At 41.4% G+C, this 14,789-nt stretch overlaps 1 protein-coding gene across 1 annotated transcript in view; it reads right to left on the bottom strand.

Moving 5' to 3' along the window:
* DNAH3 (dynein axonemal heavy chain 3) overlaps positions 1-11,103 on the bottom strand; it is a 219,892-nt gene extending 208,789 nt beyond the window's left edge. Inside the window, exons 1-6 of the mRNA XM_028531458.2 lie at positions 10,023-11,103; positions 6,044-6,148; positions 4,511-4,733; positions 2,882-2,954; positions 2,370-2,544; positions 136-325 (exon numbers count right to left, since the gene is read on the bottom strand). Coding sequence (XP_028387259.1) covers positions 136-325; positions 2,370-2,544; positions 2,882-2,954; positions 4,511-4,733; positions 6,044-6,148; positions 10,023-10,052 — 796 coding nt within the window. The 5' untranslated portion in view covers positions 10,053-11,103. The remainder of the gene's footprint in view (positions 1-135; positions 326-2,369; positions 2,545-2,881; positions 2,955-4,510; positions 4,734-6,043; positions 6,149-10,022) is intronic.
* Positions 11,104-14,789: the final 3,686 nt, after the last annotated feature.

The raw sequence follows: 14,789 nt of genomic DNA, 5'->3' as shown, positions 1-14,789 counted from the left end.
GTAGGCATGAGTGGTGGTGAATTAAAAGGTAAATGATGCTTTTGGCATTTTCAGAAGAACCAGGGTACAACACTGAGAGAGGAAAGAAGGTACCCCTTACATGGGAACCCCTGCCCCATTTCTGCCCAGCCTTACCAATACTTTTGATGAGGCTATTGTAATAGTCATTTTCCTTCTCCTCCACGAGGAAATTCACCAGGGGTTCCAGGAAGGGACTTGTCAGCAGTGTGTTAGGAATCAGCTTTGAAATCCGAACCATCACTTCGTCCTCCTCAGGGGCAATCATGTCTTTTCGGATTCCATTGGTCAAATAGTAAGAATATCTCTTCCATAAACAAGCCGCCAGCAAGAAAATAGTCATGATTGGTGAACTGTGCCCACCTGCCCACACCCATCAGCTGCCAGGAGGCTGTGTTCACATAGCACTCATCCCCACCCTTCACTCACTACAATCATGCTTTCTGGGCCTGTGATTTCACGCTCATTGGTATAAGATCGCTGTCAAGTTTTTCCCATGACTCTGGAGGATTCAGTCAAAGCTGCAGAGATTTCAGTGAACTGTAAAGGACTTGTCAAATGCCATCAGACAGAAACAGAGGAATGAGTCTGGGGACAAGGGAGCATATCTGATGAGCTTTAAGAAGAGGAATGACAAACTCCTTAAATGGACTCAAATAATTCATTCTCCTCAACAACATGATCCTCTACAGAGTACTTTGATCCTGTGGCTTGTAGCTATCAGTTGGGGAAAAATTCCCCAGAGACCTAGTGAGATTTACAGTTCTTCAAATCTAACCATGGACTTTTGAGTTTAAAAAAGCAACAGATGCACAAGGTGAACAAAAATGGCCAATGTGACCTGGTAACATCAGAAAGTTTTGTTTATTTAGGGCTGGCCTCTAAGCAGCTGGATGGCTGAGTTGCTTTAGAAATGAATTATTTTAGATGGATGAGAAGCACTAAATGTAGGAAATGGTTTGAAATTAGCTTTGAGTTTCAGTGCTGATTGTGGTCAGAAGAGGCTGAGCTCACCTTTCTCCAATCTTAATGGAAGCTGATTATATAGGAACAACTTCAATACTCCCACATTATAAGAACTGCCTGGGGTGAGGAGAGAGGCTCTGGTTCAAATGCAGGTTCACAGATGCCTCCTCATGTAGTTTGGGGTAGTTTAAAGGAGCACTTCAAATGACTCTAATTTTCAGGCAATTTTGAGAAATGCTGGGTAGCTCTTAAGAGCACAGAGACTTTAGTATCAGACAGACCTGGTGTCAGCTAAGTTCTAGCTTTGTCTCTTACTGACTGTATAATCCTGAGCAAGTTGTTGAATCAGTCAACACCCCAATTCCCACACCTGGGCAATAGGAATAATCATAGTACCCAGCTCTTGAATGGGCTCAAGCATGGGTTTAGCATAGAATTTTGCCAATAGCACATATGAGTTTTTATTGTTAATCATTTTATTATACAATATACACTCATGAGCTATTTGCTCTAAAGTTTTATTGTTCTTTTAAGATAGAGGTTAGAAACTTGAAAGCCTACCTGGAATCAAACAGGTAACATTAACAAGTGAAAGTTGGCTGAACATAAAAAAATAAGAAGAAATGGTGGAAACTGTGACAAACTGGAGAATGTATCTCTTATCTAAAGGAGGCAGCTTACTAATCAGTTGCAAACATCTTAATTTTTCTCGAGAGGTTAAAAATCTAGCTTATGTGAGATTCCCCTTATTTTCAACAAATATTGATATGCCCTGACCAGTATGGTTGAGTGTTGTCCCACAAAACAAAAGTTTGCCAGTTAGATTCCTGGTTAGGGCACATGTCTGGATTACAGGTTCTGTCCCCATCAGTATGCATGGGAGAGGCAACTGATTGATGTTTCTCTCTCACATCGATGTTTTTCTTCCTCTCTTTCCCCTTCCCTTCCCTTCTCTCTGAAAATAAATAAAATCTGAAAAAAAAAACCATCAATAGACCAAATTTATCCTGTGGTAGGGTTGCTAGATGTGTTGGGATATACCTATACTAAAAATTATTCATTGTGTACTGAAATTCAAATTTAACTGGGTATCCTATTTTGTGTTTTGTTTTTAGTTTTCAAAATCTGGCAACCCTTGCCTGTGGGTCACCATTTTGCAACTTATGTTCTCAGAGGACTCAAAGGTACTGATTTCTAGAGCAGATAATTCACACACACACACACACACACATACACACCCTCACTCAGTAGACTGTTCTGGGCTCTGAAGTCTGGTATTTTTAAAACATGCCCTGGATGATTGCTGTTCTCCTCCAGGTCAGAATCACTGAGATGCCAATAGTAACACCCAACAAATTGAGAGAAAGGAAGTAATGAGAACATACCTCCAAGTCTGATTCAGATGGCTTTGCTTCTTTACTGTCTATTTCCATCTCCTTCTGTAACATCATGTTAATCTGTTCTTCTGGACTCATTGGTCTGCTTCCTGGGGGTGTCAAAGAGGTCACCACCTCCTTTTTCCTGGGTGAGGAGGTTGAGGTGTGGTGGGCTGATTTGGTCCTGAAAAGAAGACACAGCTCAGCCCCTGGTTCTGTGCAGAGGTTCTGTGCTGTCAACTTTTTTTTCTCTAGCCATATGAGTGTCATTGATGACCTTTAACTATGGAACACAATATAGTTATGTTAGCATTGGTTTGCTCAGTTCATTAATTTATTATTTTTTTTAGTCTAACGTTGTTTTAGATTAAGGGGATTTGTGGGGGGTAAAAAGTCGTTGGTTACTGGGTGTCTAGGAATGCTGGGAAGCCAAGAAGCAGAGGATAGTTTTAATGAGAACACAGCTTTTTCTGGTTCAGTCTGGTGTTCTGAAATCCCTTGTACCCACAGGGACACCTTACCTGGTGGGATCCTCTTTGTCTCTGGGGGAAAACTTCATTTTCTTCCTGTTGGGCTCTGATGAGGTTTTTGTTACTAGAATAGTGGAGAAGAAAGACATCAGTGATGGCAGTGGCCTTGGGCCATCCTCTGTCCACAGGGATGTGACTCTCAGGACTGTCCAGAAGCATACAGAGGATGAACTGGTATGGTGGGATGAGGCAGGAGATATGGGCTCTTGTCCCACTTGCACCACTAATTACCTGTGTGACCCTGAAGAAGTGACTTCATCAAATCAGGTATGAGCTTCCCCAACTGTGAAGTGGGGGTGAGCATACTGTCCATTCATCCATACATTTGACAGGTATTAATAACTGCCTACTTGATTCACTCACCAACACTGTTGCTCTGTTTTCTAAATGTCAGGTATATTATTATTTTACATTTTTCTTTAAATAGACTCAGACTTTTAAAACTAGTATATTTATTTTAAAGGGAATACTATATGACTATCATAAATAAAACATAAGTATCATTTGCAATAAATATAATTATTGCAAATAGAAAAAACAGTATCATTTGGAACAGAGAGTAACTACAAATAAATTTAATAAGTGACATAAAACTCTACTATTAAACTTGTTTAAGTTTTTAGCCTAAGGAAATTAACAAGTAATAGAGAAGTGTTAATGACATACTAATATTAAATTGACATTCTGAGAGAATCAAAGAGAACTGAAGACTCAATATGTATTTTTGAGTTCATACTTCAGCTCCTCAATCTATTCCAGATATAACAATAATAGACAAAACACTCTTTAAACATTAAAAAGACATTGTTCTGACATATATCTAACAAGAATTGCTAAAGGATCAGATATATGTGTACCAGGTGGATTAAAATAATACATACAAAGTACTAGGATGAGCAGTTTCCAAGATATCTCTTAATGACCCCTACCTCCTGGTATCATGCCCTTGTGAAATGCCTATAAATGTAGGTTTGGCAGCTCACTTCTAACAAACAGAATATGGCAAAAGTGATAAAACGTCACTTGCAAAATTAAGTTCCCAAAAGACTGTGGTAGAGCCTTTTTTCTCTTGTTCTCCCCCTTGTTCTCTATAAGGGAAGTCAGAAGTTACAGCTGCCCTGTCAAGAGGGCCATGTGGTAGAAAACTGATGTCTATGGTCAACAGGCAGAGAGGACTGAGAATGTGAGTTAACTTGGAGGAGGATCTTTCCCTAGTGACCTTTAGATGACCATGACCCTGGCTGACACCTTGATTGCATGCCTGTGAGAGACTCTAAGCCAGAATCACCCAGTTAAGCCATGCCCAGATTCCTAACACATAGAAACTATCAGATAATAACTGGTGGTTATTTTAAACTGTTGATTTTGGGGGTAATTAACAAATTACCACAAGTACACAGAGAACAGTGTTTGGCACATTGTAATGTAAGGTTCATGGTGTATGGTAAATGTAAGGTTAGCTATCACAATCATTCCCACTTCATAGACAAGGAGACTGAGACTCTCTGAGGTTATCCAAAATTAGCTGCAGCAAGAAGTGAAGCCAGGACTAAAACCCAGGATTACAAATCTCCCTCCAAGACCCCATTCAGAGCTGTTATGGAACAAGGCCACAAATACCTGATGGCAGCTGCCGAATGGTCCTTTCCCTAGGGACACTGATGGTGACCGGCTGGTAGACCTTCAGTAGGTCTTTCATCTTCAGGTCCCTAGCTGTCAAGGAGTAATTGTTGGCAATGGAATCACTGGGTCCACGGTGGTGGTCCTGTTCTTTGAAGGGTACAGCCAGGGTCCATGATGTGCGTTGCATCAATGGGGGATAAAAGCTGTGTGACATGACAGTCTACAAGGGTAGAAATGCAGAGTAAGACACAATGAGGATCATGTCTTGCAGAGGTTGGGATTGGAAGGGCCAGGGCTATACTCTCATTGAGACTCATAGGGTTCCAAATGCCTTAAGCTGTTTCTATTGGGTTGACCAAAAAGTTTGTTTAGTTTTTTTTCCATAAAATAAAAGACATATTTTTCATTTTCACCAATAACTTTATTGATTTGGATATTCTGAGAATGTTGGCTATCTCCTGCTATTGGCTCCTGGTGGGTAGAGGCCAGGAGTGCTGCTAAACATCTTCCAAAGCATAAGACAGCCTCACAGCAAAGAATCATTTGGCCAAAATGTCAATAGTGCCAAGAAACTTCACAAACCACTTCTGACATGTTCAATCAGTCACAGCAACTTTTCCATACACTGCACAAATCTTACTTTGTGTTTCAGTTGAGTTTTTACCTTTCTTGAAATAATAAAGCATAATACACTGACAATTCTGCGTATCTTCTTCCATCTTCAATATTAAAACAGCTATGCAAAAATCCACCAATTTTGATTTTTTAAAATGTACACTGGTATGACAGCTGCCACAATATAATGTGATTGTTTTGAATGAAGTTAAAGTCAACTAAATACTTCTAGAACCATTGTATGGAAAAAGCTAAACAAACTTTTTGGCCAACCCAATATATGCTGCAAATTCACTGCAAATAATCTCATTAAAAAATATTTTTTTTAATCCTCACCTAAGGACATTTTCTCATTGCTTTTAGAGACAGAGGAAGGAAGAGAGAGAAACACAAATGTGTGAGAGAAGCATCTGTGGGTTGCCTCTTGGACCAGGGATCGATCAAACCTACAACCTAAGTATGTGCCCCGACCAGGAATTGAATTTGCAACTGATATGCTCCAACCAACTAAGCCACACTGGCCAGTACACAAATACTTTCTGAATGGATGCCAATTGTACTTCTCTGACTGCTGTCATCATGATTTTTGAAGTCTGACTTTCAATAAGCAGTAAGTTTGTGAGTCAGGTAATTTATTTCTATTGTCTATTTCTTATAGACATGGCTATAAAGTAAAAATCATTATTCTCACTTTACAACTGAAGATGAAGAAATTCAGAGAGTTTAAAGAACACAACAGGTAAGTGAGAAGACCAAGTTCTAACTCACCTTTGTGCTACTGCATAGTTCTTTCTCCCTTGCTGCTGTAGCCATTTCCATTTACAGAAATAATCAAAACCACTAATCACACTTGTAAAGTCTTGACTGTTGCCCCCCACTAGTACCAGCAGAAGACCAGAAGCCAGGAGAATGTACCTGATAGATTTCAGATGGTTCCTCTTTAGCAGAAACAGGCAGAGGGGGCAGCTCGGGCTGCATCTGGGAGTGGCTCATATGATGTATGGAGTCACTTTTGGGGATCTGTGGAACAGGAATAAAGTCACTCTTTAGAAATCAGGAAGGATTCCCAAGCCTCCAGGTGGGGAAGGAGTAAAGAGATCCCCAGAAACAGTTTTAGGCTCAGAGTTCTGTCACAAAACACCTTTCCCATCCCCATGCATTGTGTAGGTTTTATTTTTAAATCATCAATCTGTCTCTCCTTCCATATCTCCTCCTTAACTACACCTTTATGAGCAAATTCAGATATTTTTTCTCCTTGGAAGAGCCCAAATTCTAAGGGCATCCTAAGGGCACCCTGCCCCGGCTTGTGACTAGAGGGGTTGCCTTCAAAAATAGATTCTTGCATTTCACATATGCAAAATGCCAAATAGAAGTTTGCTCATGTAATAACATTATATGTTATGTGTGTTTAACATAGCAATCCTGTGCTTCCTGTAACAAAATATATTATTTAAACATGTGAGTGTTTGAGCCCACCATTCCATTCAGAGAATAAGCCTCAGGGTACACTCTCTGTTACCAAGTGCCTCTCCTGAGCAGAGATGACAGTGACTGCAGTGTTGCATGATGTTGTGTGTGCTTCTGTCCTATAATACAGCCCCTACATGCAGGGCAACTACTTTATCTGGGGTAGTGATGGAGACACTGCAATTTGTCCTAACACTAGATGAAAACTGCTGGGCCGGACTTACTGAGAGGTATTGTTATACAGCACATTAAGGATAGTTTAAGGGATTCTCAAGGGTAATTTGCCTCTTTGTGATTTTTCTCCCTAGGTGATGGCTTTGGATTGAACTCCTGTGTAATATGAGACATTAGATTGATTTGATTTATTTGGGTCAGCAAACTATATCATGCAGGGTACCTGGCAATGGGTAGTGGGGATAGGAATATATGAATCAGATGTTAGCCACCCCTAATCCCCAGTCAACCCCTCACTGATGACTCTCAATCTCACAAAATAACAACATCTGCCATTATTCCAAATTATTAACATATTGTTTGCGGGTAGTTTTTATTGCGTGCTCTACTACCAGTCAACGTAAAATGTATAAATACGTTTCCTGCATACAATGTGTTAAGTGCTGGGCACTTTTTATATAACAATTTTTATAACCATATTCTAGCTGAAGAAATTAGGCTCTGAGAAGGAAGGTGACACATACTGGCCACACAAAGATGCTTTTAAATGCACATTACTCCATATCCCAACACAATGGAAACAGTAAATATCATTTCCACAAAAAATTACTTTAGGGATATGCTGGTCTTAAAAATGTGCAAACCTGTAAACAGCGATTCATATTGAGCTTGCAGTCAGTAAACTACTGATCTAATGGCCTCACTCAGTAGTTCTAAAAAATGGTGGCAGCAAGCAATAGAACTTCATGAAACATGGGGATGCTCAGACTGCACCTCAAACAAGATGAGTTTGAGACCTACAGACACTGTTGTTTATCAACTTAGAGAACTTGCTTTGTTGATTTAAATCAATGTTTCTCTGCTCTTGACCTTGATTTGAAAGATCTAAGAATTGAACAATCATCTCCAAGAGCCCCCTCTTTCGTTACCAGAATTAATATCAGATGAGGTGAATAAAATGAAAACATCCTAGCATCAACTTGAAAGCAGGTACTATACTATCCAAGGTAGGTTCAGGCAGCAGTAGAGAAGGCATTCATGGTTTCCTTCAGGATCCCGAATGTACAACAGACACTGATTGATGACTTAGGGTTGTCTGTACTTCATCTTTGCCAAGCAAGATTTCTGGTCAGTGGAAATCTTTCCCTTGGCCTAGTTTTTAAATAATTTCAAATAAAATTTTTCATTAAAAGAGCAACATGCAAACAGCACAAATTTCAGTTACCTGAAATTACCTGAGTAAGTTACAAGAGAAGGAATGAGTAGTTAAACCAAAACTAAAAACAAACCCCCTCAAAACCCTGACTTCTTGTGGTCAAGGAGGGTGTTGACATTATTTAAGAGGTGTCTTGGCATTAGTGCTTCCGCTCATGGTTGGGGTAAACCTGATTTCAGTCCTGACACCAATTGAGAAGTTACTCTTCCTACCAGAAGGAGTGGAATATAGCCCTAGTAGACTTAATTGCCTCTATTCTAATTCTAGCCCATGTTGTACAGAGGGCTGATACAAACCCCTGGCTCCAGGACAGAGCATATGACACAGGTCTGGCCAATCAGAATACTTCATTCTCCCAGACATAGTGATTGGTTCAGCCATAGGCCTGTGACCCAAGCTGGGCTGCTCAGCATCTTTCCTCACACTTTCATTAGAGCTATTGAGAAAGAGGCACTCTTAGCAAACTTTGCCTTATGGGGGAAAAAGTCTTCCTTGAAATGAAACTGACATAGAAGAAAGCAGAGACACCAGAAGGAGAAAGACAGACTCCCAATGTTATCAGCTAGACCCCTGGATCCAACTTGGACTTCTCAGTTACTTGAGCCCATAGATTTCCTTTGGGTTTGAGCCAGGGTGAATTTTATTTATGTTCTTTTTTTCCCTTTAAAAAATACTTTATTTATTTATTTATTTATTTATTTTTAGAGAGGGGGCAGGAAGGAGAAAGAGAGGGAAAGAAGCATCAATGTGTGGTTGCCTCTCATACACCCCCTACTGGGGATCTGGCCTGCAACCCAGGCACGTGCCCTGACTGGGAATCGAAGTGGCAACTCTTTGGTTCACAGGCCCACGCTCAATCCACTGAGCTACACCAGTCAGGGCTTATTTATGTTCTTACTGTGAGATGGTCATCCAAGGGATAGACACAGAGGTAGCTGAGTCACAGAGAGATAAGCTAGTCTTGGGATATTAAAGAAAGCAAACCAGCCTAAAGCATTCTGCAAAGCACCATGGAGGCAGAACTTCTGAAGAACAAATTAAACTTTGAGCTAGTTCATAGGCACAAACTAAGACTTAAATACACACAGAACCATAAATATCCTAATAGAAAAGATCTCAGTCCATGGGACAAGAACATGTGGGACACACTGAAGATCAGCAGATCTAGAAATCAATTCCAGAACAGAACATAGGAAGTTTTCTTGACCATACTTGCCTAAGAATTCTCTCTTCATATGGAAGAGATGGAGCTTTTTGTAAAAACTACCCATTTATGCAAAGTGGTTTGTTAAAAATATTAATCCTTAAGTTTTCTTTTAAATTACAGGGAGTTTTCATTTCAGAGGATGAGCTCCTTCATTATAAGCAAATCTATGTTAATTTCATAAAGTTTCCATTTAAAATGTGCCTCTGGGCACTTTGATGCACCTGGGCACCTAGTAGATCTTGGCTCTTACAACCAAGATTCTGGCACTCAGATTGAGTAGAACTGTTACTTTCATGTGGCTTATTTCTGACTGCATGTGATGTTCATATGTCCTTCAAAGAGGCCATTCTCAAATTCTCTCCTGAGGACAGGCTCTAGCAGAATCACAGAGTCTTAGCTAAAAACACAGATTCCAGGGCCCCACCCAAACCTTCTGGATCAGCATATTTGGGAATGAGGGTATTCTGATGTGCAGCCAGTGTTGGGAACTGTGGGAAGGAATGTATGGTCTACTGGCCCTAGAAGTGAAGGGAAAGGAACAATAGGTGTCTACTCTTGAAATTTCCCAGTAAAACTGGAGGCCTGGACTAAAACTAAAAAGCCTAATTCAGCAAAAATCATATTTCAAAGGACACAACATAAAAGTGTGAGTAGCACACATGTTCAGTCAAGGAATCTAACATGGCAATTTGTCTATGATCGAAACATCCCCTTCCCATCCACTCCCCAATTCCCTACATGTTGAAAATATAGGTTAAAAAAAAGAAATACAAGAACAGCAATAAAATATTTAATTAAAAAAAGAAATACACCTTAAAATTCATACATACCTTTGGAGATGAGCAGTCCATATCATTCATGTTGTACCTTCTAATTGTACCTATTAAAAATGAAAAGAGCTCTCAGTTTCTTCCTTACCAGTGGCTCTGAAATGCACACTTCCTTAGAACATAATGGGAATACACAGAAAATGGAACTTTCCAGATGTTCTGAAAGCTCTGTTCACAGAGCTGCCTCTCTGAGGTCATACACTTCAGCCCCCTGAGGAGTTCCATGGTAGAAGAGGAGAGAAAGGCAAGTTAGAAGGAAAAAGGCAGTATTGGGGTTCTGCTGGGCTTTGTGCTGTGGTCCCAACTCCTCCTGCTGTGGCCACTCTTCCTTCCTACTGAACCATTTCTCTTGGATCTTTTCCAGGAACACACTGAGTTCACTGCAAAAATTGAAGCAGAGTTTCATAATAAAACAGAGAATAGGGAGCACCCCACAAAACAATATCCCCGGCAGCCTGAACTCTTCCCTCTCTTCCCCCTTGGGCTGTTTTAACATTGCAGGTGCTGTAACATAAGTCCTGGAGCCTGTAACCAGTCTTCAGCATCTGTTGCTAGGGAAAGAGAGGCCTCTTCTGTGCCCATATACAAGACTGGGCTTGACTTCACTTGCTGTCCTGGTGTCCCTTTAGTGAAGGTTCAGCCAGTCAGCAGAAAATACGGTGACTGAAGGAAAGATGGGAGGGTGGTTAGCAGTGATCCAGGAATGTAGAGGTGAGTGTCATTAAGGGAATGGGCCTTTAGAGTTAGAATTTGAGGTAAACAACAAAAATTTTTTTAGTATAAGTATGTCCCATTCAACAGTTGAACATACTAATATTAAAATGTTATGCTGCTTACCTGAAATTGAAGTGAACCAAGGTATCCTGTATTTTTATTTGCTAAATCTGGCCATGTGGAGAGAAGAGGTCCACTGGAGTCTAGGTTGTCCCCATCTCTGTGATATGAATAGTTTTTACTCATTTCATATTCAGTGCCAGCACTCTTGGCAGGTGTTTCCTGAGTCCTGAAATGGCTACTTAGCCAGAGCTAACTGTAAAGACATATAAGAGACTGCACATGGATTTGTTTTATTGACCCATCAAATAGCCATCAAAGGCCACACCCTGATGCCATGGAGAGATGCCATCAAGAAATAAATAATGTGGTGGAGGAGGCAGACAGCACACACAAAAAAACAAAATCTGGCTGGTCCTACAAAAATGACAGAGGTGGAAGGAATTAGGGATTCACAGAGGTGACCCTAGATGGCATCCTTGAACAAAAATACTAGTGGAAGCCCCATTCAGCTTTCCAAAACAATACCCACCAGGGAATAATGGTCTTAAAGTTTTGTTCTGAAATAAACAAAAACCTTTTCCTGGTTGGGACACCCATCAGACTGCAGCTGAACCAAGTGCAGGAAGCCACATGGACTAACCTAAACATAACAATTTAGGGATTCTTTATCTGTCCACATTCTCCAACCTCCATGCACATCCTCCAACTTCCATCCACCATTAGCTCCTCTTTTCTTGACTACTGTGGAGATAGAGCCTGATCCCTTGGTTTATTTTTATTATAACTCCAAGCTTACTTTTCTAATCAGTCTGCCAGCCTGATTACTTCTACAAACATGAGTTGGTAGAAGTAATACCATCAAATATTTTGGAGCCTATGTTCCAGCTATGTGCTAAATTCTTTGTAGCCAGTCCTCACTGCAACCCTGTGGCTGCTTTTCTCTTTGCCTAAAGAGTTATTTTCGGGGATGTCCTGGACACAGGACACAAAAGAAATTGTAGGTCAATATAGGTCTCAGGATGGAAAGTGCCCAACAATGAACTGTGGTGCAGTAGCAGGACGGTGCTCAGGTTTATCCTTTTGCAGATAAAGTTGAGGCTCAGAGAGGTCACTCATCCCAAGGCACACAGTCAGAGTCAGTCCTGGGACCAGAGCCCAGGACTGTTGGACCCCCCAGCCCATGGTCTTTACCAGTATGCTCTATGACAGTGGTTCTCAAGCAGGGATGATTGAACCATGGGGACATTTGGCAATGCCTGGGGATATTTTTGGTTGTCACAACTGGGGGGAATAGAAAATACTAGTGGAATCTAGTGGGTAGAGGCCGGGAATGCTGCTAAACTTCCTGCAATGCAGGACGGGCCCTTCAACACAGAACTTTCCAGTGCAGAGTGTCAACACACCTGCCATTAAGAAACCCTGCTAGAAGGGCTGATCAGGTCAGGGAGCATGTGTTCTTGGCTCTGCCTAGAACCAAGGGACTTGAGCTTAGATTCACCTTTAAAAAATGGAGATACTCATCTAATCAATCTTCAAGGCTCTCTCTAGCTCATGACACTTGTATTTCAGAAGTAATGCTTAATTAAAACCTTCCATGAGAGTTCTGGCCAAGATGGAGGCATAGGTAGAAACACTTCGCTTTCTTGCACAACCAAAAGAAAGATAACAACAAATTTAAAAATTAAAAACAACCAGAGCTGCCAGAAAATCAAACTGCATAGAAGTCCAGCAACCAAGGAGTTAAAGAAGAAATATTCATACAGACTGATAGAAGTGGTGGAGACTGGCAATGGGGCAGAGAGGAGGCGCTGGAAGGCAGCATGGGTGGATCAGGACAGGTGAGGCTGTGGCTGGCAGATGGGATTTCCCATATTTGAGTGTGGATAAGCCCAGAGGAACAATAGGGGGAGTGAGACAAACCACGAAGCCCAGGGTTCCAGTGTGGGGAAATAAAGCCTCAAAACCTCTGGCTGTAAAAGCATGTGTGTGTGTGTGTGTCGGACGGTGGGGGGGGGCCGTTGCAGCAGTGGGAGAAACTCCCAGTCTCATAGGAGAGTCTGTTGGAGAGGCCCATGGGACCCTAGAATGTACACAGGCCCACCCACTTGGGAATCAGCACCTGAAAATGCATGATCTGCTAGTGGAAAGCAAGGGAAGTGACGGAAAGTGGGGCAAAAACCAAGCAAACCAGCAAGATGTATTGTTCCCTTTCTGATCACTCCCCAACATACAATGCCACAAAGCAACCAAGTAGGTTGCCTCTCCCTGGTGATTACCTAAGGCTCCGCCCCTTACAATGTAACAGCTGCACCAAAACAAAAATATGGTCCTAATAAAAGAACAGATCAAAGCTCCAAAATTAAAACTAAGCAAGGAGGAGATAGACAACCTATCAGATGTAGAATTCGTAACACTTGTAATCAGGATGCGCACAGAAATGGTTGAGTTCAGTTACAAAATAAAGGAAGAAAGGAAGGCTATGCGAAGTGAAATAAAGGAAAATATACAGGGAACCAACAGTGAAGGGCAGGAAACTGGGACTCAAATCAACAATTTGGAACAAAAGGAAGAAATAAATATCCAATTAGAACACAATGAAGAAACGAGAATTCAAAAAAATGAGGAGAGGCTGAAGAACCTCTGGGACAACTTGAAATGTTCCAACATCCAAATCATAGGGGTGCCAGAAGGAGAAGAGGAAGAGCAAGAAATTGAAAACTTATTTGAACAAATAATGAAGGAAAACTTTCCCAGTATGGCAAAGGAATGAGACTTCCAGGAAGTCCAGGAAGCTCAGAGAGTCCCAAAGAAGTTGGATCCAAGAAGAAACACACCAAAACACATCATAATTAAGTTACCGAAGTTTAAGCATAAGGAGAGAATCTTAAGAGCAGCAAGAGGAAAGGAGCGAGTTACCTACAAAGGAGTTGCCATAAGACTATCAGCTGATTTCTCAAAAACAAACAACAAACTCCCGTCCCCCCCCCCCCCCAAAAAATCCAAAAACCTTGCAGGCAAGAAAGGGTTGGAAAGAAGAATTCAAAGTCATGAAAGGCAAGGACCCACATCCAAGATTACTCTATTCAGCAAAGCTATCATTTAGAATGGAAAGGCAAAGTGGTTCCCAGATAAAGTCAAGTTAAAGGAATCCATGTTCACCAAGTCCTTATTATATGAAATGTTAAAAGGACTTGGCTAAGAAAAAGAAGATCAAAATCTATGAGCAGTAAAACAAGAACAAACTCACAACTATCAACAACTGAATCTAAAAAACAGAAACAAAAGCTAAGCAAACAGCTAGAACAGGAACAGAATCAGAGAAATGGAGATCACATGGAGGGTTTTCAGTGGGAAAGAGGAGGGGAGGAATGTGGAAAAGGTACAGGGAATAAAAAATATAAATGGTAGGTACAAAATAGACAGGGGAAGGTTAATGGGGAAGCCAAACAACTTATATGTACCACCCATGGACATGAACTAAGGTAGGGCTGGGGTGAAATGCTGGAGGATGGGGCAGTCCAGGGTGGAGGGGCATAAAGGGGAGAACAAATTGGGGCAACTCTAATAGCATAATCAATAAAATATACTAAAAAAAGAGAACAACAACAACAAAAAAAACCCGTCCAGTTGAAATCCTACTCCAGGTAGCCTGAGCTCCAGAGATACTTCCAGGAGAGCTGGTTCAGGATATCTCTAGCTGTCTCAGAGTTGGCCTGAACACTCTTACATCAGGACAGAAAAGTAGTAAGGGAAACTCTCTGTGAACCTCAGCTTCCTCATTTGTAAACCTCTCCGGGCTTGTCCAGGTGGAGGAAGAAGCTGGGGCTGGGGTGGTGGCGTGCTCTCTGCTAGGCCAGGTCAGGCTCAGAGGCAGAATGTACCTTAGACTGAACAATCCTCGAGCAGGCACACGACCCAAGAGGGGCGGGGCCTAGGAAGCTTTACGCTGCAGGCTCCTACTCTCGCCTTTGCGGTTTGTCACTGCCTTCT

Source organism: Phyllostomus discolor, chromosome 3 (assembly GCF_004126475.2).
Source record: "Phyllostomus discolor isolate MPI-MPIP mPhyDis1 chromosome 3, mPhyDis1.pri.v3, whole genome shotgun sequence".
Lineage (NCBI taxonomy): Eukaryota > Metazoa > Chordata > Mammalia > Chiroptera > Phyllostomidae > Phyllostomus > Phyllostomus discolor.
The sequence above is the reverse complement of the archived record's forward strand: the minus strand, read 5'-3'. Positions and strand labels throughout refer to the sequence as shown.